The sequence below is a fragment of the Diadema setosum genome, chromosome 12 (genome assembly GCF_964275005.1).
Source record: "Diadema setosum chromosome 12, eeDiaSeto1, whole genome shotgun sequence".
In the NCBI taxonomy this organism is placed as follows: Eukaryota; Metazoa; Echinodermata; class Echinoidea; order Diadematoida; family Diadematidae; genus Diadema; species Diadema setosum.
This window is the reverse complement of record NC_092696.1, coordinates 10,031,215-10,052,396: the sequence shown is the minus strand read 5'-3', so window position 1 is coordinate 10,052,396 and position 21,182 is coordinate 10,031,215. Positions and strand designations below refer to the sequence as shown.

Here is a 21,182-nt window from a genome sequence, read left to right as displayed (position 1 = left end):
CTTCATCAATGGAAGTAAACACTTCAATACTATTCAATTTTTTAGTAGTAACTATCCTGATAAAAAACAGGGCATCCTACATACTCAGGTTAGTCATGGAAATATAGAATATGATTAAATATGATTATGATGGTAAAAATTTGGGGAATATTGTTCCCTTGACAATCTGGATCAGTATTTGAGTAATTTCGACTGATTCTACCTAGATGATTATGCAAAAATTTGTTTATGGGTATTTTGCAAAATTATTTTGCAAAATACCCATGCTATAGTTCTCAACACACTCAACAAATGGGGGACAAAGGGCATGCATACTCAGGTTGGTCATAAAAATATAAAAATATGATTGAATGTGATATATATGGTAAATATTTGGCGAATATTGTTTCCTTGACAATCTGGATCAGTATTTGAGTAGTTTCAACTGATTTTACTTCAATAATTATGCAAAATACCCATAAAGCTGTTTCTCCACACACTAAACGAATGGGGGACAAAGTGTCCCATACAGGAAGTAACTGTCCCATACGTAACACGTCATGTCTGTCTTTAATTAGAACCTGTTTACAATTAGAGCTTTTTGCCTCATGACATGAAACTTACCTAGTTGTGACTTTCCTCACAGTGAGTTAGAAGACTTTGTAGAATGAAATACTTTCAGAGAGTTTTGAGGTTGAAAAAAATGTAAAAAAAAAAAATTCTGGTCCCATACGTAACGGCACATATTTTCTCTTCTAGAATATAATTGTGAAGGTAATTTTTCTCCATTTTTTACATGATCTAAATACTTCTCCTAGATATCAATCACCACGATAAAGTTCAATATGATCAAAGGCTATTAACACTATTTTTCAGGTCAAAAAAGTCTCTGAATGTCCCATACGTAACGCGCATGTTATCTTGGACTTGCCCTCCCTGTAAGTAGAGACCTCTGATTTAAAGGGTACTGAAACCAAAAAGACTGCAGTTTAACTACAGCTGTACACATCATATTGGGTACTGTTCACCACACAGTGTAGAGCTTTACAGTGTAGCTAGTTCTGTACATTGTACAGTGTACATGATGCTAATGAAGATGTTACAATGTACTTCAAATTAGTGTTTCTGGCATCATTTTTCTTTTTCTTTTTTCTTTTTGCAAGTGATAAACAAATTATCCTTCTTCAATTTTTTCATAATACCCACAATAAAAATCATGGGTATACAATGTACATGCTGCTGTGTGACTCGATTCAACGACCTGGGGGGCATTTCATGAAGGAACTTGTCGGATAAAATATCTGACAAGTCAATTATATCCGACAAGTTTTGAGAAATTCTTTAGTCTGATTGGCTGATTTCTCTGAACTTGTCGGATATAATTGACTTGTCGGACATTCTATCCGACAAGTTCCTTCATGAAATGCCCCCCTGATTGCTAGACAGACATCATACATGTACACTGCATACATTTTCGCATGTTCTCAGATTCGCAATGCAATTGTGCTTCCTGATTTTTTTTTGAAAAATTAAACCCTTGCAAGAATAACAGCTTACAGTGTACAATGTACATCACCAATTGGTAAAAGATGGCTGAGCAGTGTGTTGTAAAAAACAAGCCTGCTTTTTAAGCGGATTTTTCAGTTTTTGTTGTTGTTTTGCTGATTTAGCATTTTCCCAGCAACTTACTTACAGATTCAGGAATGAGTTACAAAAAACAGTTTTTTTGTTTTTTTTCGTGCTGTCAATATTGAAAATAAAAATGATTACAAAATGCACGTCAGGATGGGTTTTTAAGGTGCACTGAGTTTCTTGTAAATGTCAAGTATGCTCCGCCCTATGTAAAGATTGACCTTTCAGTGGAAATGATGGTATTATTAGAAGTTGATTGTATTCAGCTCCAGGGTAAGATCTGGAAAGAAGAGCATCCCATACATTTAGTATACAGGTTTCCCTGCCAACAAATACAGTGTAGGGTGTTATTCAAACCACAAACAGAAAATGCTGATAGTGTAGAGAAACAGAAGGTTGAAGAATTTATTCATTTTTCTTTACAAACCAATTTGATAAGGGATTGATCAAGTTTTTCTTCTTTAAGATCTGGATAGAAAATTAAATGACTTACATCATGTTGATACACTCACATTAATACTGTATTGGTTCATCTCAATACTGTATTGGTTCATCTCATATCAAAGATGAACACTTTTTTTTTTCTTGCCAACATGAACAATATGCCAATAAATGTTCTGTTTAAAATCAAACAGTGTACATATTTAACAGGTGTGCACAAACAAAATATATATTTTGGTAGCAATGTAAATTGTTTATAAAATTACCAAGTGATGTGTGTTAAAAAAAGTTTGTGTCATAATTTGATACTATGTTTGATTTAAATTTTTACTTTGTACTCAGAGTATGACAATTGATTTTTTTTCAGTATCATCTGGTTTGTACTTTTTTGTTTATTAAATACAAAAGAAAGTATTGAAGGTTTCATTGAAAATATTTTGCCATATTGTGCTCCTAAATGTACACATGTCTATTGCAGGAAAAGTGAAAATACTATTTGTTTGTTTTTTTTCCAGCCCTCAGCATATATACTGCATTTTTAATTGCGTCCATGATATATAATAGTGTATTTTGTAAGACCATTCCCAAGTGTACTTGGGCAGGTGCCTATGGAAAATGTGTGTTATACAGGAAAATGTTTTAATTTCTTCTCTTGTTTTTGTTTCTTGTTTTTTCTTTTTGCTTTACTTCTGTCCCTGTTTCCACACAGGTCTGGTAAAACTAGGAGTTCACTGCGTGTCGGGGAAGAAGGTGGCAATCAAGATCATCAACAAGGAAAAGCTGAGTGAATCAGTCTTAATGAAGGTGAAGTGGCTTCCACAGTTCATTCTCCGCTTTCATGCTTCATGAAGAAAAATTTGCAGATCAATTTTCTTTTCTTTAGCAGTCACAACTGTTCAAATCATTGATATTGCCCATTCAAAAGAGATCAAAGCAGATTACTATTTTGAAGGTTTTCGGGATTAGATTTCAAATTTAAAGTTCATGTGTTGTTCATATAATTATGATGCATGCACTGTATAATACTACAATATACTATACAATACAATACAATACAATTTTATTGTTACTTTAGCCCGTTGAGAACGAGTCCCGAGTATACTCAAGCAAGTGTCTATGGGAAGTGCGTTTTGTATCAAAATCAAACCATCCTCATTGGGTTAAATAGCACTCTTATGATTGAATGATGTTTCACAGTTTCACAACATGATACCAAGCTTACATTGAAGGGGGTAGGGAAAATTACAAATGAAAAGTACAACATTGTACATAATGTTCTTGATCAAATCAGTTATATTGATTGAAGAGAAAAGTCCTGGGTACTTTTTGGAAAACTTTTGCATGCAATTATTTTCTGATAAGAATGTGTCTGTAATAGGTGATCAAATGTCCACATGTAGGAGGTACATTAAATAATGATAGTAATAATAATGATGATGATGATGATGATAATGATAATAATAATAATAATAATAATAATAATAATAATAATAATAATAATAATAATAATAATAATAATAATAACAATAATAATAATAATAATAATAATAACAATAATAATAATAATAATGATAATAATAATAATAATAATAATAATAATAATAATAATAATAATAATAATAATAATACATTACGTTTGTAATGCGCTTAATACAATGTTTCTTTAAAGCACAAAGGGAAAAGATGAAAGGAAAAATGAAAAATGAGAGATATCACACAAGTCAAAATACAAGTATTAAATGTAATCTTGAATAACATGACATACATGTATCAGTGTGTACAAGTAAATAAAGCACCCTATCAGTAATTGGTAATAAAGTGTCAAGTTGGATTGTTTGCAAAATTGTTCAAGTGTCTATGAAGTAGCAAATTGTCAACACAAAAATACATGTTCATCAGGCATATAGTACGCTATTGATGTTGAACTGTATAATGCATAAAGTGGCTGTAATCCATCATTGAACATAGAGAAGACCCTGTTCTGTCTTGCCCACTGCATAGAGGCAGGGCTATGGGATCCATTTTACACTCTAAAAGCATCTGGCCATCTACCATTTGTCTGCAGTCATTATGATTTCATTTCATAAAACTTCAAGACTCTTGGGATCGTGACCAATGTGATAAAAAACCGGGGCCATTTAATACACTGTACATGCTCTTTAATACTAGGAACCTGCATGTCATTTGGACTGGGCTATAACAAACATTCCCTTTTGTTCCAAAATTAAAGTAAAAAAAGCCTTTTGCATACGTAATAGTTTCAGATTTTTTTTTTTGGGTAGTTTTTGTTTATCATAAAGAGAAGAGGAGACTAATTCAAAGCAAAACTGTTGTATTCCCCTCGAGGGCAGGCTGATTTTGCTACAACATGCATTTCCCATCTATAGACACTTGCCCGAGTATACTCTGGACTCGTTCTTTAATAATGGGTTAATGTATTATTTTTAGGAAGTTAACAAATGGCCATTCACACTGACTGTTTAATATCAGAGCAAAACAAACAAGCAAACAAACAAACATCAATAGCTAGTGGCAATGCAGTGCAAAGAAGATGCCAAGCAAGCGTGCCAAATGTCATCGAAAACATCACCAGAGATGTTGAATCATGGAATGTGATTTTTGTGGTTAGTGTCACATTGAGTTTGCTGCTGAGTTGCATTGAGAGCACTCACCTCTGAAAATCTATGACTTTTTTTTTTGGTTCCACGAGTTCCATTCAGCATCTAGGCTTTGAAATCATGTGGCCAATTGTGAAATTTGAAGATGATCAGGCTATTGTGGTGTATGCATCATTTGATAGTATGCCAATCCCACATTGATCAGATGGCTACAACTCTGAAAGTTTGACAGTGTTCAATAACATCACAAGTTCTGGTTTTGTGAAGGGAAACAGTCAAACATTGCAACTTTTTTCCTTCTAGAAGCATAATGGTCTACACATGTAACTACTGTATATGCCATATATTTTAAAAAAGCGACTTGAAATTTTCGCGAATCGGGACTCCCCGACGATTTCGCGAGTGGTTAAATTCGTGATCGTGGAGTGCTGTACTGAAAGGAGAAATGTATACGTGTGTGTCACATTCATATCAGAATCAGAGTTATTATTTTTATGTGTCTTTAATTTCGTGAATAGTACCTGACTCACAAAATTTGTGAAAATAAAAACCTTGCCAAATATTTGGTGTATACATACAGTAGTTGGTGACTGGACTGGTCATAATGCCATCATATGACACGTGCAGCGAGGATGGAATTAATGTATTGTGAGCAGTGGCATCACATGTGATAATAATCCAGAATTTGACTGTCTGCCAATGGAGCTGTGCTGTAGAATGAAATCATACAGTATTTTAATGTATAGACCAGCTACAGATATAATGATATTGCCCTGTCTGTCTTTTTAATTTTCCTTGGGAGTTATATTTTTCCCTTGAGACAAAACTTTTCCCCAGTGTTACGAGTTTCATGGAAAATGTAAGCTTTGAAGAAAATTTAACTCCTGTGGGGATGGCAACTTCAAGTGTTTTACATGATTACGATACCAAAGCAATATCTGTACAAGATCTATATCTATTTGTCTTTCTATCTATCCATCTATCTACCTATCTATCTCTCTGTCTACCAGGTTAGTACACCTCTAAAAAGGCAATATTTTGAATGATATCTACATGTACATGTACATGTAGTTGATATCCGTCTCTATCTATCTACCTGGTATCTATCGACTGTAACACAGTGTATATTACACTTAAAGTGTTAAGTAAAGGCAATATATAATTTGCATCTATAGCTCTATCTATATCTGTCTATGTATGTATGTATGTATGTATGTATCTACACAGTATCTATATCTATCTATATATGATCTATCTACAGTGTACAGTGCTATCTTTCTGTGTTACACAGATACATGTACACATGTATCTCTTTCTGTATTAAGAGTTATCAGAAGAGATGACAATTTGAGAATTGACCATTAACACAATGTGAGCAGGTGTTTACAGCACTAAATGCAAGCTTGCTGTTTAGTGAGCCTCTCCTATTGAAAGCTTATCGTCTTCGTCTCTTCAAGAGCCAATCTTGAAATGACAAGATGATACAAGTGATGTTTCCCAGGGATTTCAAGGAAATTAGAGCACTTGGCAAGAAAAACAAGTCTCCTACATAGATTTAAAGGGATGGTGTACAATGTAGTTTTGGTTGAGATGGTGGATTCAGATTTTTGCTGCTTATGAGGTAATGAGAAACCACTTTACAAGCAATACTAAAGACATGCAATTCTAGAAGGTAAATTCAAAGTTTATTTGATGAAATTCAGTTTGGAAATGGCTGAGATATCAAAAAAAAAGAGAGAAAAAAAAAGAAGAAGAGTAAAACAGTGTGGTCATAATAAAAGATGGGTTCCACCTTTCATGAGGCCCTCTTTGTTTTTGGATATATACACCTATCTCAGACTTTTGAAAACCAATTTTTGTCACATAAACTTTGACTTCCTCTGAGAATTGTACAATGCTCTTTGATATTTGATAAATTTTTGAGGTTTCTCATTACCTCATAAAAGTGATGGAAACCTGAAGCTTCATCTCAACCAAAATTATCCCGTCCCTTTAAAGTCAAGGAGATGTGATATACGACATGGTTGATGAGATTGAAATACATGTTGTTAATATGTTACGTGGAAATCATGCACTTGTTGGCGATATTGAATATTTCATGATGATGTATCTTGAAAGAACTTTTGTTGTTGTTTTAAATAGTATGACAGATGATCAACGGGATCTGTGCTACTAGAACAAAGAAGGCATTGTACATAAGAAGCATTTAACAAACAGTATTCAGTGTAACTAACACACTGATACAGACAAGAAACACTTTTTATGTGGACCCTGTCCTAAATGGGATTAATATTCCAGTTTTGCTGTACAAATCTTTAACCCGCTATTTATACCAACTTTGATTTGTTCTCAAATGGCTTTTGAAGCTTGAAGCTACATGGCTTTAAAGATGTACTGTATTTGTGACCCTGCACCTCAAAACAAACAAAAAGTCGCCAGATATGAATTTTTAGTTAAGACCATATTCTGAAAGAGCAGACTTTAAGCTTTAAAATGATGTATAACTCAAATTGAATGGACTCTCCTAACCTATCTAAATATTGGAAAGAAAGCACAAACTCAGGAAAAGTGTGAACTGAGAAAAGAGGCTCTGAAGTACAGTGTCTATTCAAGCGCTTAATCTTTACCAAACCGTGCTGGCTGTGCGATGAATGGAACAAAAAAACAGGAAGTAAACCACCACAGTAACAACAACGAAGGGATTATCAGATTAAACTGAAATTAAGCATGCCTCATTAACACATTCTTTCCATAATTAATGCCCACTTTCAAAGCAGTAGCACTATCTTTTCAAAAGTTATTAGAGTTGAAAGTGAAGAGTGTGGACAAGGTTTTTCAGAAATGAAAAAGGGATTCTAAAGACACACCTTATCACACTATTCTACCAAAAATGTTCGAGATAGACTGCTAAATAACACACTTTCTTGCCCGTTTTATGATACTAAATTTTAGCATAATGTATAAGAAGACCCGCTCTTTCAGAAAATATGAAAAAGTCAAGTTCGGCTAGGTTGACCCATTTCACTTATTTTCAGTCCTCACGCAAAATCAGTGTGTGCGACTTTATGTTCGTTTTGAGGTGCACGGTCACATTTGATAGCAGGAGGATCAAGGTACAATGTAGACACAAATTTCACCATCTTGTTCATTATTTAATAGCGACATTTTAAATGCGTGAAGGGTTTGTTCAAATTTGTGGTCACTTTGTGAAAGGTAAATGCCCATTTTTAATTGTTTTGTCATTGTTAGTCTTCAGTAGATGTGAAGTATACATTATTGTACATATCGTCAGATAACCTGGAGGGTGCCATGTGTTCTTAGATTTGAGCATGAAAATGAACAAAAAAATTTTTTCATGAAATTAAAAAAAAAAAAATCAAATCAGATGCGTGTAGATTAATAAGCATTGTTCCAAATTTAGGGTAATATAGAGCCCTTGTGGTTTTTATTTTCAAAATTTTTACTTAAAATAACATTTTTAAATTGACACCATAATGTAGAGGAGATCAAGCTGTACACAAGATACTAATAACTCAGTACCCCCCAAAACTGATACAAAGCCCTTCTGTTCTCTACTGAAGATATTAATGCTGTTAACTATTGTTCATTGTAAACACATGAATACATACTCAAATGCAAATTTATACAATGCAGATCTGTAGATTGTAGATCTCAGGTACTGGTTTATTCTGGTCAAACAATACAATTAAAGGAATGTATTTTGATGAGTAGATCTACAAAAGTATACATGTATGTAGAATTTCAAATTTTTTGCCAAATTTCCTTTTTGAATCTCCTGTTGAGGAAATTGCTACACGCCACAAATAGCCCACTAAAACTGGATTCTGAAGGTCTTAAACCATGAATGTACATCGTATTATATGTATCATTATATGTATCACATGAAGTACTGAAATTTATGCAATTGTCTATAGAGTAGAGGCATTCCAGAAGAGAGGGAATACATTTCCTTTTTCCTGGCTAAATGAGCAATGGGTTCTTTGATTGCCTTCAATCTCGCACTGTTATGCCCGCAGGACCTCTAGCTGGAATGAGCAGCAAACTGTGGCCGTTTGCTTGCATCATGCATCCAATACAAGCTCCATGCATTTTGCTTGGATGCCAACCGAAGAAGAGACGAAAACCCCTTTCTCCGTACATAAATCACCACATCTATGCATGGTGCCTCCACTGCAACCCAAAATTCTCTCTTTCTCTCTCTCTCTCACTATCATATTAATGCATACACACACACACACACACACACACACACACACAACCACAACCACACACAACCACAACCACACACACAGGCACTGTAATGCAGACAGGCCTAGCATTCTGTGAATGAATACCCTCTCTCACACAGATGCACAAACGCACAATGTAGAAAAAAAAAATATAATGCGCTGCTTCATATCTGCATTGAGGCTGCTGTGCTTTTTAGGAATAATGTACATACACACACACACACACACACATAGACAACACATACACACACATTTGTGTGTATATCCTCTTGTCTTTCTCTCTCTCTCTCTCTCTCTCTGTGTCTCCTGATGCCTGTACATGACTGATATGGATGCATTTTGTGGCTGAGTGGGGGCAAAAACCCAAACCACTCAGACCTAATACTGTCTCTCACACACACCCCCAGTATGCCACCTGTTTGGCAAACCAGTGCATTAAAACAATGCAATGTTTAGTCTCAGTGTAATAGCAAAGTGGCTTTTATCTTCTCTCCTCTCACTCTCTCTCCCTCTCTCCACGGCACCTTCTCTCATTTAGAATTAGTCATGAGTGCATTTTATTGCAGTCAGTACGGGAAAATTCTAGCAGCACAAGTACATACAGCCAAATAGCTTTTAAATACAAGAATATTATCTTTGATGGAAATATATCATCTAAGAAATAGATGAAGTAAAATCTGCAGATATTATTTTATTTTATTATTTTATTTATTTATTTTATTTTATTTTATTTTATTTTTTTTTTGGGGGGGTTATTTTATGTTGTTTATTGCCTTAGATAATGAAACAATGAATGCAAATGTAACCTAGTTGTGATACAAAAAATAAATTTATTTGCAGCATTTGAAGGCTCATACGTAATTTGAAATCTTAATTATCTTAAAAATCCATCAAAAATGGTGTACAGTGTAAGATCTGTACCATCTTTATACATTTTGACTTTTTCCCACTGTTAAATTATGCAAAAGATGTGTTGTGTCTTCAAAGGTTATTTGCATACTTGTAGGAAATATTAGAATCAAAGGAACATTCTCCAAACAAGTTACACTAATTTTCATTTTGGATGAGATATGATGTAAATTCTCCATGGAGTACGTTTGAACGTGATGTGTAAACCAAAAACAAAGACCGATTTGTTACAATTTTGAATAACTTGAGTATTGCAGCATTGCCTGTTGAGTTATTTATCTACATGTAGGTAACTGCATACGCAGCATTTTATAAGTGGAAAAAGAAAGAAAGAAGAAGCACAATAGTTTGAATTTGAGTTGCAGTAAATGTACAGTGTACTCTACCATCTCTTCAAAGGTCAACTGATCATAGAAAATTCCTTTTACATTCAGTGGTACAGTTGAATTCTAATGTCAGATTTCCAATATCCTTTTCAACAAAGAAAGTCTTTGAAATATGGACATTGGGAGAAGAGGTGAATTGAACTCAAACATTTTTTACTTCTGGCATATTTTATTATTTTTTTGGTCATTTTTCAGGCAAAATTGTTCATGTGCCTTAATACAAATTGTAGCTTCAAAAGAACTCAGTTTCTATAGAGAGTCAGTATGCATGTTGATTTCAGAGCCCTGTACGTGCATCACTTTTTAAGGAATGTCCATAGCTGCTTTTCTGTGAAAAATGGTGGAAGAATTGCATTCATGTGGATCCAGAATCTACCAATAGCATTGAGCTTGGCTCTGCTCACAAGCGATGCCTTTACAACCCTGCAACGTACATGTAGTTTTAAATGTATAATAGACCTAGAACAAAAAAGCAAAATAGGAGTTTGAAGACCTGCCTACAGTAATATCCTGCTCTTTGTGATAACAAGATCAAAGCACCATTAAACTCTCAAGAGCAGAAATGATGCTAACTCTTATGGTGTACTGTCGATATACAATTTGTGTATTATTTCTGCAGAAATGATCAGCTTCCATTAGTAATCATTAAATTGGCAATGCTGTCTGTCCATTATCAGAGAAAGATGTGATTGAAGTGCTTAAATTCATCAAGTCTGCCCAAAGTCAGGAAAATGAATAGCAAAAATTTTGCCAATTTGAAACAGCAACTAAAGAGATTAAAAACACTCAAGAGGCATTTAATAAACCTGTAACCAAGATAAAACAATGACTAGTTTAAAGGGACTGTACAGTACTGGTTGAGGTGGGGATTCATGTTTTGAACATTCCCAAGTGAGATAATGAGAAACCTCTTAAGAAATATTAAAGAGCATGTAATTTTAAGAAGGATTCAATGTTTATTTGATGAAAATTGGTTTTCAAATGGCTGAGATATGAAAAAAAGTGATAATAATAAAAAGCGACAGGCCACAACTTTATTAGGATCTCTTTGTTTCACCTTGTTTTTTTATATCTCAGCCATTCCTAAACCGATTTTCATCAAATAAACTTTTGATGCCCCTTAGAATTGCATGCTCTTTGACATCTCATAGAGTGGTTTCTGAATATCTCGCAAAACGTTAAAGCCTAAATCCTCACCTGGACCAGAACTGTACACACCCTTTAAGCGAAATAAAGCCCAGATAAAAAAGGAGTGAATAGTGAATTAAAAAATGTATGAAAAATAACAGCCTAAGTTACAAAAAACATGTTTTCAAAATACCATTATGCATTCAAAAGTGAATAGAAATGATTTTTTTTTTTCAGACTGTATGTTGTGTGACCCTGAAAAAAAAATCAAATTTATTTATAACGCAGTCGTAATGGGTATACTCCATTCATTGGATAGTCCCACAAACACCCATTCTTGCATTGATAATGACATTGCCAAGTATTAAGTTATAGCCTAGGCTTCTTATTTTCTCTTCTTCTTCATCAAATTATCAAGGGCATGCTTTCTAAATCAGACTTTAGCTGACCAATGTCTTGAGGCATTGTTATATTTAGAAAGACACATTTTTGTAATAAACTTCTTTCAGCCTCAAGTGTTCATCCCATCTTCTCTTTAGATGATGAGTCAGGATATGATACGACACACTTAACTGCCTGCCTCAACCGAGAAGTTGAATTGCACTATAAAGAGAAGAGTACACGAGTGCATCTCATCACATATTCCTGTTTAGTCTAGGTGGTTACAGTTTGTTATTCCAAAAGGTCTTTAAACTGAAAATTAAATAAGGTTCATTATCACGAAGCCCCTTTAATCTGAAAATGGAAAAAGATTCTTTATTCCGAATTCATTTATCCAAAAACAATGTAAGGTACAAATAGTATGCACCTTCTTTTTGATTTCAGATTGGCAAACCTTGTATTTCATTTTTGGGTTAAAGAACCTTCAGAATAACAATTTTTCATTTTTTGTTTTTGTTTTGATAAACGAACCTTCAGAATAATGAAGATCACTTGTCTAGGCATAAATCACTACAAATTCACTTTCAAACAACTTGAAGTTGTACAGTTGTAAAACAGAAAATAATGAGGAAAAACAAGAACCATGTAATGATGAGCAAAGTGTGATTCACTGCAAGCAATGAGTACAACTGTATATATCCATTTAAGTTCATCGCAAGTCGATCTGTGGCACAACAATAACCAAGTAACTGGGATGCGAATTATCATTACTTGCAAATTATGTGGACATGATTTAATTAAAACTTGATCTGTTGGATCAATTACCATCAGATGTTAAATGTGAGTTACGTATGATGTGCAGGTACCTTTCTACAATAATTCAAAAGGCTCTCCATCTTGCATTTTGTATTTCGAGTGTAGATCATTGTCCTTCCGATATTGTACAAACATATTTCAAGTGGAAACCATACTGCATTGTAGCCACAATGTTATACGTGTACATCAGTTGTTTATGATTGTGCAGTATGTTTGAGAACATAACATTTTAGTGTATGTTCTTTGAAGAACATAACATTTTAGTGTATGTTCTTTGAAAGTTAACTTGATGGCTATTATGTGAACAATTCTTGCAAAGCAAATTTCTTTGAAATGAGTATTGTAGGACAGAAAAAAAATTCAGTTTCATCTTGCCAAATGTACACTTTAAATTCTCAAGTTGCCACTGGATTCATCATTGTGGCTTTCAGAGTACGAGTTCATCTTTTTTTTTTTTTAGACTTTTGTTTTGAAGACTGGTTCTGGTCCATAAATGCTTGGAAAACCAATATCTACTATAGTACAGATGACTGTCTGATGAAAATTCCTTTTCAGACAGTTTGCATGAAAACTGTGCACAACCTGTTTACATAAGACTGGTCCCAAGTATACTCAGACAGGTGTCTGAAAAATGTGCTTAAGCAAAATCAGCTTGTCCTAAACATAGTCTACAGACAGAGCTGCTTTTTGGAGTCTGAGAGAATTTCAGTGCATTCTATCGACAATACAGCGGCAAAATATTGTCCGCTTCACCACGAAAACATTTCTGCGATGTGCAGAGTACAATATGTGACAATGGCGGTATTGCTGACTCCCAGCAGTTAATAGACTAGTCAATGCAATGAAAATTTGAGTGACAATGATCCCGAGATATGATTGCTGCATCAGTAATATCAAAAACCCCCCAAGTACAGAAGTGAGAAAGGTCATCGCCAAGACAACCAAATGCGTCACATGACTGGAGGATAGGTGGCATCCGACTGTGACCTTTCACAAGGTTGATTTCAAGAGCAGTAATTTTCTTGAAAACTTGAAGGTTGGAATAATTGGTCTAATGCTATTTTTTCCCACTTTTTTGTCTTTGTGTTTGAGGGGGACATCCTCTATCTTTTGTTTTCAAGCTATTTCAAGGAGTTATGAAGGAAAAGTCATCATACGGAAACGGAGAGTAGCAAACCCCCTCTGCCACAGGCATCACAACACTTGATTACATGTATGTAGTCATGATGCAGAGCTTGCTCTAGAAATTGCAATTGTAATTGTTTTGCCCATGGCCGATTTAGGCACCCTTCTCTCTCACGGCATGTCTACGATAGGTGCTGAAATTCCAGCAATGCTAGTGGTCTTGGAGTACCAAATAAACATATTGTTGTCTTCATTCACCGAGGTTAGACCTCTCAAATTCTTTTGAAGGTACCCCTCCACGTTGAGAAAGACTTTCTTGTACATATCTACTGTACATGTACATTTGTACCTGCCCATGTGTGCATTTGGGCCGTCGTCCCATGCTTCAAACAAGCAAGCTGCTGTTTGTTTTACACTGTGCTTGCTCAGCAGTGATTTTAGTTGCCCCAGTCAAGCTGCTTTGTAGCACCCCATTATTGAATAATTGGGCTTTCAGCCATAGACCAATATTAAGCAAAAATCCTTGTATGACCTGACTAATACTATTCAATGTATCCAAAAGCTGTAGAATGTTTGTAGTTTGAGCATTGTACCATTTCTACAACATTTTATTACTGTCATGGTTTTGTTCAGAATGTATACCTTTGATGTCAAGAGTGATTTGATATCATTTGAATCTAAAAAGATTTTGATAGAGTGATATCCTGAGCAATTTGAATGATATATCTTGAGTATTTTTTTTTTTAAATACTAGAACATCATTATTTTATTAAATATTCTACGGTAAGCAAAGTTTTTATACTTTGTTTCCTGAAATGTTGCCACCACAGTGTTCTTTAACCGGGTATTCCATCATGGCATAATGCGGAGCTGATGGAGTCAGGTCTTCGACCCATCCTGTCAATGAGAGCGATGGATTTCCCATCAGTTTTTATTTGTCATTAAATATGAATGCCGGCGCTTTGTGTGGTCTAATCTACCATCCGTCCATGGAGCACAAAGGCATCGATGCAAGTGTGCATTGTGCTGTCCTGAGTGCTTGTCTTCAAATACGAACCAACTTCGAACATGATGAGCACTCAAATACATCCCACACACACCAGGGAGAAATGCTCTATGGGACATTTACCCCAGAGATTCACTTTCCTCTTGCGTGTTTTAACCCATCATATCTCAGAGACCACATTTCTGGAGTTTTGTGCATTGTCCTTTTAAAACAATGATTTTTTTTTTTCAATTCATGGTTAGTTTTTCATAAGGTAGAATAAATGAAGACAATCTTTCATTTATGAAAACCTCTCTTTCAGTTACATGCTTTTTTTTCACTTTTTTTTAATACAGAACATCATCTTAGAGCCTCTAAGTTGCTAAATCTATACCTGATCCTTATATTAAAGCAACTACAATGTATATGAAAAGATATCTCATAGTAGTATACTGCACAAGTTACTGCTTCAGTCTTGAATTGGTCACTTCTTTTACATTTTTTATTCTGTTTTTTTTTTTCTAAGATGAATTTGATGTTGTGCATATTGCATCTAATATTTTTCTGACATACAGTGCATGGAGTATAAAATGCATTAATATGCAACAATGATGACAAAATGATGATTTGTGAAGAAAAGTTCCTCCAGTGCGTGATGAATTAAAAGGTTGTACATCTTCAGTTGGACATTGATAAATACATCCTTTGTACACCTGACATTTAGAGTTTGTTCTGCTATGAGTCACTCACCTCCAGTCTATGAGGTATTAACTAAAATGAAAGCAGGAAATGTAGCGGGTAAAATTCAAATACATGAAGAAGAAAAAGAAGAAGAAAATTGACAGAGAATCTTCCATTTGAAATTATAAAAATGTCACTGTCAGTTGATGATGTGCTGATATTTGTAAAACTCAAAGTAAAAAGCAGTCATGTGATTGTGATGGCAAGGCCTGTTTCATTGTATTTTCTTTTTGTTAAATATTTTTCTAAACTTGAAATCTTAAATGCCACTCTTGTCATGTCATTGTGACAGCAAAGCCCGCTTCATTTTATTTTCATGTTTCTCCCAGCTTGAAATGTTGAATGTTATTTCACTAAAATGAAGTGGGAATTCCATGTTTTGTCATATCCCTCTGTTGCACTCATGGGAATTTTCAATTATCTTTGATAATGTTTGATTAATCGGATATTGATCAAATAGATAGCCTTTGAGTGAGTGTGTGAATAAGTTTCAAGTGTGGCCAGAGATATTACTAATTTTATTAAAGAAGCAAGGCTTATATTAAAAGAGATTGACCTTCAACATATACTGGAAAGAGCCTACATTTTACTCCTAAAATGTGCAAGTTGAATAATATGTGTACATTTGTTCAGAGCTGTTAAGCTGTGTGATTTGGGCTCTTGGAAAAAAAAAAAAAACTCTTTTGGAATCAAACATTCACGCAATTGAAGCCAAATGAGTGTGTTTACTATTATGTGTACAAAATACCTGTGTGAAAATGGCATTCTGTGTGAAATATCTTTTTTTTTTTTTTTTTTTTTTAAAGAATATCTGTTTGGTATTACAAAGGATGCTTCATAAAGATTTCACTGAGCAGTGGGTAGAAATGCTCAGTCAATTTTTCGAACACTGTTGAAATGATCAACCGTGCCAGGACGATGAAGTTCAAACCTTGTTGAATCTGTTCGAATCAAGAGCATACTGTATTTCCACTGCAGCGTGAAGAATGTGCATTCCACAATATGGTTTTTGAAGGTTTTCTGAGCTGAATGGATGATTTCAGGCATCCATTTAGGCCGGGGAACCGTCTCCTTGTGAATATTTTAACGCTGAAGGCTTCTGACCCAGTTCCTTGATAGAAAAGTAGATGAAGAATTGTGAGGGATGGGGGGCAAAATATTGTATTTGCAAGATGGCATCTTTGATGGGGGCCTTGCATTTCTGACGGAAGGCATTCCCGATTGGATGAGAGCGCTCCTCCATTGAGTATGAGGAGAGCGTTGCCGTGGAGCCCATTTTTGTAAAAAAAAAAATGAGCACTATAAAATCCATCTCCGCTTCCTCCTCCCCCGTTCCTCATCCCCCAGCAACGTCAAAAGATGCATTTTTTGATGGAAGGTGAGACGAGCTTCCCTGCTGGCTGTAAGGAGCCAGAAGAATTGGTTTCCGCCTGTGAGGGCAGTTTGAACATTTTCCTTCCCTTTTCTGCCAGGAGGATTGACTTCGATTAATTTTGAAATCCAGACTCACAAAAACTTAACAAATTTATGACGAGTACTGGTAGTCCACTGCTCTTTCTTATTTTGCCAAGATAATGTGAATTTTATAAGAAAGTAAAATGCTTTCAATGAATTGTAAAACATACATGAAGAAGACCCAAACTAGGGTAAACATGGCATAATTTTCCACATTTTTTCAGCCAAATTTAGATGTTGCACGAAAACTTGTCATGAGCAGGTCACACCATTATGTATGTCTTTCCAATCAAAGTTTAGATGTTCTTGACCCTTCAACATAATTGATAGATTGTCTAACCTATAGGAATGTGCTTTGATGTTGTGGATCTATTGAAAGTGGACATAATTATGATACTCATTGTCTTTCAACCAAATGGAACAGTATACCCTTTAGGGTTAAAAATTTTATAATTTATTCCATAAAGTATTCTACATGTAGGCCTCTATCCTTTCTTAGGGACAGAAGAATGCTACTCGCGGAGAACGGGATGGAAAAGAGACATTGAAAATGCCTCTTACCTTAGAACTCGAGAGACTAATTTACATGCCTGGCCTCTGTTCTCATTTTCCGGGAGAAAGTTCAACCTATTTCATGATTGGCTGTAACAAATAATGGCATATTCCTGGATTAGCTATTACGTATTCATCCACATGTGTGTGTGCATGTGCCTGTGCATGCTATAGTTACTTGCATATATTGCTCTGTAATTTTTCGAAGCTGGAGCAGTTGATTTCGGCTGATTGCCTGAAATTTCTTTTCCATAAATCCATCAAGGACAGTTTGCGATCGCAAAAGAGGGAAAGAAAGAGATAGAGAGTGACAAAGAGATAGAGGGAGAGATAGAGAAAGAGAAAGAGATAGAAGGAGAGATAAAGGAAGAGAGGGAAAGAGAGATAGAGAGGAAGATAAAAAGAGAAACAGGGAAGGAGGGGGTTGATGACAGTAAAGCAAAGACATATAATCAGCGAATCTCTTTTAGTCGACATTTCTTTACGTGAGTATCCTTTTAGATGTATGGAGGATACAACAAGGACATCTCTTCAAATGCTTTGAATAGAAATTCAGCATATTGTGTCAAAGGTGCTTGAGAATATGAAGCCTTGGAAAAAGTGTTTGTGCTTTGAAAGAAGTGAATATTTTTGGATATTATATATTTGTGCTCAGAGGTGACATTTAAGGAGGCAGAATCTGTAGTTATACAAGTGAAAGGCTGGTTGCATATTGTTCTATATTCGTACATAATAATATCCACACTACCATACTTTTGAAAAAGAGAAAGGTACAGTTAAGAATTTTAAATCCTACGCTATTCCACATCATTCTTTTTTTTTTTTGTATTGAGACAGCCATGCATTGCGTGTATGTGGCCTACAAGTGTGTGTTTTGCAAGCCTAATTATTTTGCGAATGAGGTCTTTAAGACAATTTTGGGAGTTGTAGGATTTTACAATCTCAAACCACAGCAATGAAGTTCCTTTTAAGTCCTATGGGGAAAAATGACTTTACACTTTGGATGAAGTAGGTACTGCATATCTTTTGTGGGACACAAAGATTTTGGGGCATTTTTCACAAATTCATGCAAGTTAGGAAATACTGGTAAAATAGGGAGAGTAGGTATCGCAGTGAAATGGTGAAAAGAGTAATAATGTGCCTCAATTATTTTCTAATATTCTAAGTTTGAATTCTGTTCCAGCCATTCTTCATCCCACTTGTAGTTGAATCTCATTTATCCAGTCATTGATAGATTAAGATATTGATTAGAATGGCTGAAATAGACAGAAATGACAGAATCATGAGGGCAGTGCTATGCCAGATCTGCAATCGGTATCACACTGCATCCTTCTAGAAGATTCCCGACTGTTCATGAAACCTGTCCACCTGCTTCATTGACCATTCAGGACATCTTCTGATTGTTGTACTTGTCCTGAAGGTAATCATCAAATGATGAGAGATTAAAAAGTCCCTACCCTGGTCACTATTCATCACCTTGGTCTTTATATGTGGGACTGTGGCATTATTATTTGCCTTTATACGTGAAATCTCAGGGAGCTTAGAGTGATTATCATTGTGATAATTATGCACATTATGATCTTGAAGTGCAATGTAAATGTAAAGGGTAAAAGGCATTTTCCCCCCTATTTTTCTTTTGAGAAATATTTCACCTAAAATGCATGGCGAAAGTATTACGTGTATTACGGTCTTGTATGTATGTCCCTTTAAGAATAAAGGCCTCCTTGCCATTGAATGTTTGATGAGCGCTTGTGTGCCCAAGGGGTCGTTGGTGCATCAGCTGCCGAATGCCGAACGTCTCTTCCAATTACGCTGGCAGCAGTTCAGCATTCTGAGCATCGCGCGGTCCCTGAATGCAGTCAGTGTGAAGCTTTACCATCATGGTTTCTGTGAGTTGTAAACAATTTTGCTGTGATGCCTGGGCAAGTTATGCTCAATAAAGTAAGTGATAACTATTGAACTATGAACCAAAGCAGAGCAATGGATTTCTGTTGTATTTTTATTTCCTATACTTTTGGTTTGATATGTGAGTCATATTGTTGCCAAGGAAAAGATACAACAGTCATATAATTTCAAACTACCAGTCATCCATTCTCTTTTATATATGATCAAAATTAGTTAATGTGTTCAACACCACAAATAAGTACTGATGTAAAGGAAATTCTTAATCAAAGACAAAATGAGACATGTGTTAGAATTTTCATGGGATGATATTGCATGTCATTTCTTCCCCATAATGCATTTTCATTAAAAGTCTGGGTAATTTGGGAAGTAAAATGTATGTAAATTATATGCTTGACACTTTTTGAACAAATTTTAGTTTTCTTCAGGAGACAACTTGCTAGACACAGTGAATAAATCCCGAGTCCTTATGTCAAACCCATGGGATGCTCACCATGGTAATATTGTTGTTCAGGAGACAACTTGCTAGACACTGTGAATAAATCCTGAGTCCTTATGTCAAACCCATGGGATGCTCACCATGGTAGTATTGTTGTTTTCAAGATTAGTATGTTCATAAATGACATGGTATATAGTTCTTGTGTGATTGTATCCTGTACTTTGTGTAAATGTCATTGTTTTGTTATCTGTTATATAGTTGTATGTGCAGGGCCCCCAGGAAGAACAGTTCCTGCCTACTGATGAGGCTACTTTGTAGAAATAAGACTGAATATAAATGAATAAATAAATAAATAAATAAATAAATAAATAAATAAATAAATAAATAAATAAGTAAATGAATGAATGAATGAATGAATGAATGAATGAATGAATAAATAAATAAATAATTGAATACAAATTCCAGGTTAAATCTTCAAATATACATGTTTTGAAAATCCTTGAAAATAATGTTTAGCTATCATCAACCATGTGTTACAAAAAACAACATTAGAACATGAAAACTGATGTGAAAAGTACCTTGGATTGACATTATGTAATGTATCCATGCCTTATGCAGCGATACAAATATTTTCTTGTTTGTACTGGAAATCTATTTTTCGTTAATTTTTCTTTGTTTTTTATTTATTTTGTGTATAAAAATATGGAAGATTGGTTGTCCATGTTAGAGGCACAAGTGTGGTGCCGTAAAGATGACCAAAACTTGACAACGAAAGCATGTGTCCTCTTGGACTTCGTCCCTGAAAAACAAAACAAAAAACAAACAAACTTGTACACTATTTCTTTCACACACACATGGACACTCGCGAACCCACAACACACATGCATACAATGTACACAAACATATCATAGACAGGGTACATGAACATACACAACCACTTGCACATAATTTATAGGCCTACAGCACACCTTCTAGCCCACACAACCCCACACAGCCACCCCCATAGTACATGACAGTGCACACATGACTGCTCCTACAATCTTATCCCCCTCTAAAAAAAAACTAAAAAAAAAACAAAAACAAAAACAAACCGCTGACACACCCTCACACATACAGACACACATGTACAACCCAGATGACCCCCCCCCCCCACACACACACACAATAAACACAATCCTCCTTATGAAGGCACTGAAACCAGTATTAAGTGTGTTTGATGAGCCATTCTGAATAGATTATGTGTGGTTGCTACTTCAGACTGGTACATTTTATGTTGAGGATGCATGCAGTGATAGGGGTGCCTATACACATGAAAACAAACCACACTGCCGCTACCACATACAATGTACGCAAGTATATTCACAACTGTTGAAGTCATATGTAGTGCTAGAAAATACACCAATAAGTATTCTTATATTTCATACAATCTGGACAATGAGAGCA

At 35.0% G+C, this 21,182-nt stretch overlaps 1 protein-coding gene across 1 annotated transcript in view; it reads left to right on the top strand.

The window, feature by feature from the left end:
* The window catches only part of LOC140235610 (serine/threonine-protein kinase BRSK2-like), a 98,026-nt gene that overhangs the window by 6,098 nt on the left and 70,746 nt on the right, over positions 1–21,182 (top strand). The window contains exon 2 of the mRNA XM_072315617.1: positions 2,762–2,856. Within this exon, the coding sequence (XP_072171718.1) occupies positions 2,762–2,856 (95 nt within the window). The remainder of the gene's footprint in view (positions 1–2,761; positions 2,857–21,182) is intronic.